The 10218-nt window shown below is 43.7% G+C and overlaps 1 protein-coding gene across 1 annotated transcript; it reads left to right on the top strand.

Annotated features, from left to right (window-relative positions):
- Positions 1–1263: 1263 nt before the first annotated feature.
- LOC102797872 (fas apoptotic inhibitory molecule 1-like) lies at positions 1264–4446 on the top strand. Its single transcript, XM_006800300.2, has 4 exons — positions 1264–1478; positions 2235–2463; positions 3523–3572; positions 4218–4446. The coding sequence occupies exons 1-4, from the start codon at positions 1362–1364 to the stop codon at positions 4365–4367; spliced, it is 546 nt and encodes a 181-aa protein (XP_006800363.1). The 5' UTR covers positions 1264–1361; the 3' UTR covers positions 4368–4446.
- The last annotated feature ends 5772 nt before the right edge of the window (positions 4447–10218 follow it).

Below are 10218 nucleotides of genomic sequence, written 5' to 3'. Positions count from 1 at the left end.
GCCGGCAGAGCTGCTTTCTGCTTTAAAACTCTGAGACTGGAGTCTGAGCTGCAGATACAGATAAAGTCTAAACATATAATCAATACAGATAAAATTGCAGAATCTGGGCAGCTCAAAACATTTCAAACATCGTGTGCTGTAAATCCCTGTGAAATGTGACTTGGGAAGAGAATCTAATAATGAAAAGATGAAAAGATGGAATAAAGGATTAAAAAAAAAAATGCTGAAACCGGAGAAGGGAGGAGTTTGGAATTGATAAGAGAGCCAAAACATTTTGCTGAACATGCTGTTTATATCTTAAATATGACCCGGTATGTTCATTAGGGATATCCTCTCTGTCTATGACAATTTAAAAATAGATAAATCAATGAAATGGTTCCTCTAAAGGTTTCTTGTTACTGGGGTAGGTTCCTAAAATCAAAACATACCAAGTTCCTCTAAAGGTTTCTAGTTCCTAGCAAAAGGTCCTACAGTCCTAACATACTGTTTTCATCTAATGGTTCCTAATTCCGGGGGTAGGTTTCTACAATCAAAAAAACCAAGTTTTGAACTTCAGAAAAAGGTACTACAGTCCAAACATACTGAGTTCCTCGAAAGGCTCCTAATTGCTGGGGTAGGTTCATATAATCCAAACAATCCAAGCTGTTCCAAAGGTTTCCAGTTTGTAGGAAAAGTTCCTGCACTTTCATTAAGGTTCTCTGATAGGAACTATTCCAACAGTCAGAACATATTAAGTTCATCTACAGGTAATGTGGTCCTGTAGTCAAAATACATCTTTATATCAGTTCCCACTGAGTCATAATAAACATGGTGCTTGCTGTACTCAGAGGAAACAGCTCTGATACAGGTTCTACAGGTTCTACAGGTGAGGTCCGTGTAAAGATGCAGCCCACCCCAAAATTGACTGATAACTCCTAAGTAGAGGGTAGCCAGTAATCTAGTATAGGCTTATTCATGTTTGAGGGCTTGTTGGAATAATCAGTTAAATGACAGACAAATTAATGGCAACCGTTTCAATGCCTCATTACAAGCTCAAGCTTCTTAAAGGTGAATATTGGCTGGATTTCTAAAAGTGCCAGCTTCAGGAAACAATTGTTGAACTTTTAAAGCCCCAGCTAACATTTCTGCTGTCTCAAGCCAGCCTGAGATAAAACCAGAGCCTGTCCTAATTGTCTGTGGCAGTATATAGTGAGCTCACATCCATAATCCTCTTACAGTAATTCACCTACTGCTGAGCCAACACCACAGCCGAGCAGGCAGAGCTGCGCGGGACGGACGGTCCTCACTTCCACAGATGGTTTTCCAGCTGATTTTGTGACTGTTTCTGGACATCCAGGACCAGAACCCGAGGTCAGGCAGAGATGTTAGGCGGAGATGTGGTGGCCGTGTGGGAGGTGGCGTTGAGCGACGGCGTTTATAGGATCGAGTTTGCTCATGGCACCACCACTGGAAAAAGGATTGTTTTTGTCAATGGAAAGGTGAGATCCTGCTTCTTTCTGTTTCTGGGAGAGCATAGTGGGGGGTTCCCAGTGTGTTTTGGCCCCTGACCAAATGTATATATATTTACACACACACACACACACACACACACACACACACATATATATATATATATATATCTTCTTTTTACACATAGCCATCAAACATGCAACCTGTGGGGACTGAACTGGTTCTATACATGATCCAGTCCGCCCCTCTGAACAGCTGTGAAAAGTGTGAAAATTTCAGTAAATCATTAATATCTTTGGTTTATCGATAAAATTTATTGCTATTCCAGCAGGGGGCAGGCAGGAAAATTGGTCACATCATTTACATTTTTGTGCCTCCAAAGGTGCATAAAAAGCAGCGAGATCTGAATCTTCCAAATCCTGATGTTATCGCGTCATTTGAAGAAGTGAGGCATGAGTTTAATCTACAGAGAAAGCTTTTTCAACAGCACATCAGCATAATTTAATTAGTATTTCAAATGCTTGTTAAAATAATGACTCCAAAGGATTGTTTAAGGCCTCCAGCTGATAAGCCAATCTTATCTGAATCAGTACTTTTAGTACTTTAAGCACATTTCATGCTGATGCATGTAGTACTTGTTTTTTGTGTCACTGTGGTAATAGCCTTAATACTTCAGTGAAAGGCCTTCCATGATCATTTTGTCTGTATTAACCTGTCCAAAAAAAGTGAGTGTATGAAAGCAGAGCAGCAGGTGTTTATTGAAAGCAGCCATGTCTCCTTAACAGGAAGTCATCAGAAAAGACTGGATGTTCAAGCTGGTTGGAAAGGAAACCTTCATGGTGGGAGGTGCGAACACCAAAGCCACCATCAACATCGAGGCCGTGAGCGGTTTTGCATACGAGTACTCGCTGAACATCGCCGGGAAAAGTCTGCAGAAGTTCATCGACAACAGAGCCAAGACCACCAAGACCTGGCTGCTCAAAGTGGGCGGAGAGGACTACAGGGTCGTCCTCGGTGAGCTCACCCTCTCAGGTTTTTACCTGCAGCTGCACGCTGTAGTCCGGTGTTTGCAGGAGGAAATGTAGGTGAGGACGGGCAGTCTAATCTGCTCAGGGTAAGGTCAGTGTAGCTATCTTTGGAAAGGAAGCAACCAGCATCAACCTAGTTAGACTACCAAAACGTAACGGGTGGATTAAAGAAGACCTCAAATAGAAACAGAGAACCTGACGGTAACTTAGGAAAATAATCCATAAAGTCCAACAAACATGGAAATGAGATGGATTGCATTCAAAGGGAAATACATTAAACTAAATGATACAGAAAAGTACTATAAATTATTAGACACACAAAAACCGACCAAAGAAAAATAGATGCAAAATGACCAAAACTCTCAAAATGAACCCCAAAATGTCCAAAGGAAAGATCAAAATCAACCATTTATGATTTAAAATTACTAAAATCGAACACAAATGGAAATGCATCATGAGCAGAAGGACACCAAAAAAGATGCCAGTCTGTCAGAAATGATGCAGAATAACCCAAACTAAATGTCAAATACCTAAAACGAGATTCACAGCTGTGAAAATGAGACATAAAAGGATCAACATAGTACAGCACAAACTGACGTTGGGAAGACACAATGAAATAAAGTGCAATCCAAAATGGCTAAAATGAAACTTGTGGAAAATGACCACAAGCAGCAGAAGGTTTAAAAGAAAAGCAAAACTATCAAAATTACACAAGAACATTTGATTAAAACAAGAAAAATGAAATGCAAAAAGACTCAAGAGGCCCATAATCTCCAAGATTAGATGTCAAATTACCACCAAAACACCAAAAATAGCCAAAAATTACCAAATTTAAAGGAAAATGACCAAACTGCTGAGAAACACTGCTGGGACCACAGTTTGGTGTCTCTTCTGCAGGAATGATGGGGAGCCTTTTACATATCTGTGCCAGCTGCTTCATAACCTGAACTCAGACATTGATCAGCTGTGTGTTATTTTAAAGAGGAAGACCAGCCACTGGTGTTGCTTAAACAAACTAACTATCTATGTTTGTCCTTTCTCACAGAAAAGGACACCATGGACGTTTGGTGCAACGGGCAGAAGATGGAAACCACGGTGAGCGCCACTGGTGAATACTCTGAGACACACTTTCCTGAGAATAAACGTAATGTATGATGTAACTGCTGATTTCAATAAAGGAGTGGGAAACTGTGCTGTCAGGTTTGAGGCTCAAAGAAAACCAGGGAGGGAACATTAGTATACATGGCAGGGGTAACTTAGAGATCTGTGAGGGCCCCACTAATGCTGAACAATATCTACATGTGTAGGAGCAATACCTGCTGCCAGATGCATGTGTTTCAATTGAAACAGGTGTATATGTGTGGACGCCATGATGAGTTGGTTAGCAGTGTGGCTAAAAGAAGAAGTGAACGTGTTCCTGTATCAACTTCTCAGAAACATTAGATCGAAAAAGAGCAGGTGCTTTTCAGCAGCCCTCGTGTTCCCTTTCCTTATGACCCCAGCAAATACTTTCCTGAAGCTGTTTGGAGGTGATTTTATCGCTCACTCACCATCACAGCTCATTAGGCAATGAGAGCACTATTTATTTAATTTTCAAAGTAGGAGACCAAAAAAGCAATGAAGTTATTGTTTTTCTTTATGTTGTTGTGATAATCTTCTGATTTTTCAAAATAAACCTCCTTAAAGCTATGAATGCTGACAAAATAAAAGCCTCCACTGTTTCTCATGCTCTGTCCTCAGGGAGAGTTTGTAGACGACGGCACAGAGACGCACTTCATGGTCGGCGGGCACGAGTGCTGCATCAAGGCAGCGAGCGGCGGACAGAAGAAGAGCGGCATTGTGCACTATTTACTGCTGGATGGCGAGAGAGTGACAGCGTCCACGCAATAGAGCTCCTCTTTCAGACGCTCTTTGAGGTGCCTGAATGCAGCGGCACAGGATGGAGACCTTCTCCTGACAAACTTAGAATCAGATCTGTTCCTGGAGATGTGAAGAATAAACTCTGGCACGCGCAGCTCGAGCTTCATGGAGGGGTACTGGTGACACTTTTATTTTGAAGGAGTGGCTCTTGTTGCGCAGCCTCCACGCATCAACTACCTTCCTCAATGCGTGAAGCACGCGGCAGCTGAGTAATAGAAAACCGGAACAAATAAGGTTCGAAGTTCAAAATAAAAGTGTAACAAAAAAAGGTTTGTCTTTTTATTATTATTATTATTATTATTATCTAAAGGTAATCGGTAATATCAAAATCAGTGCACTAAAGACTAAGGAAACTTCAACTGAAGGAAATGCAAATAATAATTTTAATGTCTCAGTTTGATGTCGGTGACGGGCAGAAATTTTAACTAATTTTAAATATTTCACTTTGTGTAATGAGTTTTCTTTATGAGCTATAAAATTTTTTTTGTAAATAAGCAAAACAAAAACAAAAAACCCTCACATTTTATAGTTTGTAAAATGTGACAATGTTTCAAATATGCTGGTTTATCTCTTTAATTTGTCCTACAGTTGAGATTTGGACTGACATAACTTTAATGTTTTGGTAATTTTTTTCTTGTTTTCTGATAAAAGAATCAATGTATTTGTTGGGAAAGCAGCTGTTAGACTCACAGACAATAAGAGAGGTCATAAAGCAACAGCTCTGTAATCGTTATTTTTGTATTTTTTTTTCCTTTTGGTGAGAAACAATAAACCCTCAATAAACACATGTGACTGAGCTGTAAATGAAATGTGAATAGATTCTGCAAACTTTGTAAAAGTTTGGGAAACCCTGGTTTGTATAACATGTGATTGAATTGTTAAAGCATGTTTGAAAGCTGGGGAAGTCCTCAAGGTGTTTCAGAATCATCAAGTCTGATGTAAGGAGGACAACCACCCCAAATCAAAGATGGCAGTTGTTGCCCTCCCTCCAAAGAGCCAACCAAAGTCACCAAACTTTTGAAACAGATTTTGTGACTGTTCAAGTCAAAGTTACAGCTCCATGTGCAATGATACAAAGAGGACTACCCAAATAACTGCCGACAGGTATTCCCCAGATGTCAGCTGACTGGTAAGACTCACTTATAGAAGAGCCTTTTCTACAAGAAGTAATATTAGATCCAATATGTGACTACAAAATGTCAGTTATATCTATATGGCACTTTTTTTTTCTTTTTTTCTTTTTTTTTTTCTGCCTGTCCCATTTGGTTCTTTAGCCGTCAGAATTGTTGTCTGAAGACCAACAAGGATACCCAATGGATTTATTTTGCCAAATGGATCATCATGGCATTGCCGTATTGGTCCATTTGATCGACCTTTGTTTTTATTATTTATTTTATTTTATTTTCAGTTGTTACAGACGGGACAGACATGAGTGAGGGATAGGAAAGGGAGAAAGAAAGAGGAAGGAAAAGAAAAACAGAAGGGGAGAGGGACAGTGAGAAAGGGGGGGGGGGGAAAAATATCTCCGGGATCACCTGTTGAGAGAAAAAGAATAGAAAACAAGCAAAAAAAAAACAAAACAAAGCAACATACTATACACAACACCATCGCATTAATCTAGCTAAGTGTAAACAGCAGTAAATACTAAATATTGAATGTTGTTGTGCAGCACGCAGGACAGACAGCGCACAATGTGCTTTGAAGTAGCAGCCAAGAAAGGTGTGATTTAAGTCTATGAACAGTGAACACCTGTGTGCACACCTGTGTGGATCGGCGCGCTTGTATTCAAATGGTTTCCCCATGTAATGGTCTGCAAGAGGATGTAGAGAGCCATAGCCCTGTCCCCCAGGGCATGAAGCAGGCATGGGGGAGATCCAGGCCCCAGACATCCAGAGGCCCCAGAGTGCAAGAGCCCAAGGAGGACCACCGGAGGGGCATCCGTGCCACCTTCATGGGAAGGGCTGAGGATCCCCAGACGAGGGGTCACCCAGTAGCCACCGGGCAGAAACTAGAGGGGGCTGCACCGGCGTGCCCGCCGGCTCCGCCGGCAACCAGCTGTGCCAGAGTGAACCGAGCCGCAGGCACAGAGGCCGGAGGCCCGAGGGCCCTCCGCGCCCCGGAAGAGGCCTGACCGAGCAGCAGGCGCCAGGCCCCGCCAAGTAGCCACCGGGAGTGAGCTGGTACATACCTGAGCGCCCAGCCCCGGACACCAAGAACCAACAATGCACCGACCCCTGAGGGCATCAGTCACCGGCAGGGAGTGTGGTGAGGGGAGATAGGCCTCCACACTTGGAGGGCCTGGGAGTTCCCAGAGAGGTGGAGTCTAAGACCCGACCTGACATATAGACACAGACAAACAGGCACACACAGACACAGACATGCATTTCCACCCTCATGCACACATATACAAACACTCAGCACTCACCCAACGTAGGAATAAACGTAAATGGACATGTACACACAATCACATTCCCCAAACATACTCTATACCCCGGGTCCAGGTATCCTCGCCCCCAGAGGGGGAAACGGCACCCAGACCCAAGAGATGTTACCCTTCCCTCCGGGGTGGAGGCAAGCAGACCGCCCCAGGCTCCGCAGCAGCAGGGAGGCCAATCGGACAGCCAGCATTTCTTCCCAGCCCCCCTGCCCCGATGGCTAGCAGAGAACGGGGGTGTGTTAAGACCCCATACCCTCCTCCTCCCGCTCAAGTGTAGTGTTGCTGCGTGTTGCTCTAAAGTGTATTTAAAACAAGGGAGAGCATGGTGCTGCTGCCAGAGAGCAGCAGGTGTTAGCACGGCCCCTCCCGAGAACCCTCAATGTCTACATGGATTTAAAATTGAGAGGTGGGCACCGGCGCCAGAGGTAGGTTTGAATACACAGACCGTCTACTGGACGCCGTTAGCGTGCCCACCCTCAAGGCCCAATATATATATATATATATATGTGTGTGTGTTATGAGACTGTAAGTAATGTGGATGTCTAAGTTGTGAGATAAAATTGAGGCACAGGTGGCCAGAAGAGGACAGAGGGGGGGGGGAATGTCTCCCCTGAACCCTGGTGACACACCCGCACCCCAAAGCCCTACCTGTGTGGGTGGGTGTGGTGGAGCGGGAAGAGGGAGGCAGCCGGGGATGGGGAGGAAAAGAAGGGAGGGGAGGGTGTCCCTCCCTAGGGCCAGCTCCCCCGCTGACCCCAATAGGCACCCCCGTCCTCTGGTATCCACCAAGGCAAGGGAGCCCAGGCCCATCCAGACCGGGGCCTATGGCAGCAGCACCGCCAAGCCCCACAGGACCCGGGGCAGCCCACCCTACACCACCGCAGAGGAAACTGTACCCACCCCAACATTCAATCATCTCCCAGACTACACAAGACACAGACACCCAGGTTAAGTTTATTCTCCACCTCTCCTATGTCTCTCCCCCACCTGCAGAGTGGACTCCTGCAAAGATGGAACAACCTCCCTGCCAGTTGAAGAGCCCCCCGGTTAGGCCGATGCACAAGAGGCCCCCTGCGCCAGGGCTGAGCCCCCGTGCACCCACCCGCCCACAACCTCGGCGACACACCGACGAGTACCGAAGCCCCCAAGGCCCAGCCAGAGCCCCAGCACGGAGGCGAAGCACCCCCGAACCCCAAACCCCCACGCCCGCCCCGGATCCACTCAGGGGCAGCCAGGCCACCAGGCCAGTAACCTACGTCCGCCAGCACAGACCATCCTCCAGCCCCGCTGCACGCGGCCACGAGGGGAACAACCTCTGAGAGCGACCAGAGCCACTAACCAGGTTATGAACACAACCCCCGGGTTAAGCCCTCCAGGGATAACGTCTCTAGGGGTCCCCCAGGTGCCCTAAGCCCATCCCAACCTCCACATCAACCACAATAGCCAAGGCGGGACCAAACCACGACCCCCCAACCCCGCTAGGTGATGGAGCCGATCAAAGGAGCCCAGAGGGATTGATCTAATGTGGTGGCAGAGGCTATATCGAGACTAATGTGATCTATTAGATAGTTTCTATATTGGCTAGAATTAAGATTATTTTTATTTTTCCAGTTCATGAGGACCGTTTTCTTGGCGATGCATAGAGCAGTAAAAACCATGTGGACTGTATTAGTTTCTGTAGTGACATCATCCAAATTTCCCAACAAGCATACTAAAGGGGAGGTTGGAATTTTACATTTCAGACACTTTGATAAGTCTTCACATATCTCGTGCCAAAACTTCTGCACTGGTGGACAGAACCAAAGAGCGTGGATGTAATTGTCTGGTGTATTGCCTTGACAGTGTGAGCAGTTGTTGGCGGATGTAAAGCCCATCTTGAACATTCGATGACCTGTATAGTGCACTCTATGCAGTATTTTGTATTGTATTAATTGCAGATTGGGATTTTTAATCAATTTAAAGGTTTTTAAGCACATCTGAGACCAGACATTTTGGTCTAAGCTGACTGATAAATCTGCTTCCCACTTTGCAATAGGAAGGGATATTGATTCATCTATTTTAGAAAGTGTTCTGTATATTTTAGATAATAGTTTGGGGGATTTAAGAGTAAGAAATTGAACCACACTTGGTGGTGTTTGTAATTCAACTTGACTGAGGTTAAATTTCTTTTTTACTATGGATTTAATTTGTTGATATTCTAAAAATCTTTTCTTGTTGATCCCATATTGTGTAACTAGTCTGTCAAATGGAATAAATTCTGTTCCCTCTAATATATGTTCTAAGTATTTAATTCCTTTACAACTCCATTCTGGGAAATTAATCATATTATTGTTTTGTAATATGTCAGGGTTATTCCAGATAGGTGTACGTTTGCATGGGATTAATGAAGACTCCGTTATTTTTAGAAACTCCCACCATGCTGTCAGAGAAAAGCTGATGTTGATGCTTTTAAAGCATTCATGTCTTTTGATGTTTGAGCTAATAAATGGTAGGTCTGAAATCTCTAGATCATTGCATAGTGCCTGTTCAACATCTAGCCAGGGCTCATCTAAGAGGGTACATTTTAACCATTCTGAGATGGCTAAGAAGTATTGGTGAAAATTAGGCAGATCTAATCCTCCTCTATCCTTGGTTCTTTGTAGCGTTTTTAAGCTGATACGCGGGGGTTTATCTTTCCAAAGGAATTTAGAAATATGTGAATCCAGAGATCTGAACCAATCTTGTGATGGTTTGTTGGGGATCATTAAAAATAAGTAGTTTATTTTTGGCAAGATCATCATTTTTATAGTGGCGACCCTTCCCATGAGTGGGTAGAGATTTCCATCTAGTCAGATCCCCTTCTACTTTCTTTAGAAGTGGGATGTGGTTTAATTTAATTAAGTCTGAAAGCTTAGGAGAAACATTAATACCTAAATATTTAATATTTCCAGATTGTAGTGGGGCAGAAGATGAATTATGGAAGGAGCAGTTAATGGGAAGAACTGTAGATTTTGGCCAGTTAATTGAATAATCTGAAACTCTTGAAAACCAGTTTATTAGAGTAATTACCTCAGAGAGGTTGATTTGTGAGTTTTGCAGAAAAAGCAACACATCATCCACATAGAGACTGATTTTATGTTCTACGTTCTTACATTTTATGGCCTTAATTGTTGTAGCCTGTCTAAATGCTGCTGCTAGAGGTTCGATAAAAATTGCAAAAAGTGAAGGGGAGAGTGGGCATCCCTGTCTGGTGCCCCTCAGGAGACAAAAGCTGGAGGATGTCTGGTCATTTGTTCTGATACGAGCTGTTGGGGAATTGTATAATATTCTTATCCAATTTATGAAAGAGTTTCCAAAACCAAGTTTGTGTAAAGTTGCAAATAAAAATTTGCAGTTAACTCTGTC

Source organism: Neolamprologus brichardi, chromosome 23 (assembly GCF_056152115.1).
Source record: "Neolamprologus brichardi isolate AB-2024 chromosome 23, ASM5615211v1, whole genome shotgun sequence".
Classification (NCBI taxonomy): Eukaryota; Metazoa; Chordata; class Actinopteri; order Cichliformes; family Cichlidae; genus Neolamprologus; species Neolamprologus brichardi.
This window is presented reverse-complemented; position numbering and strand designations above follow the sequence as displayed.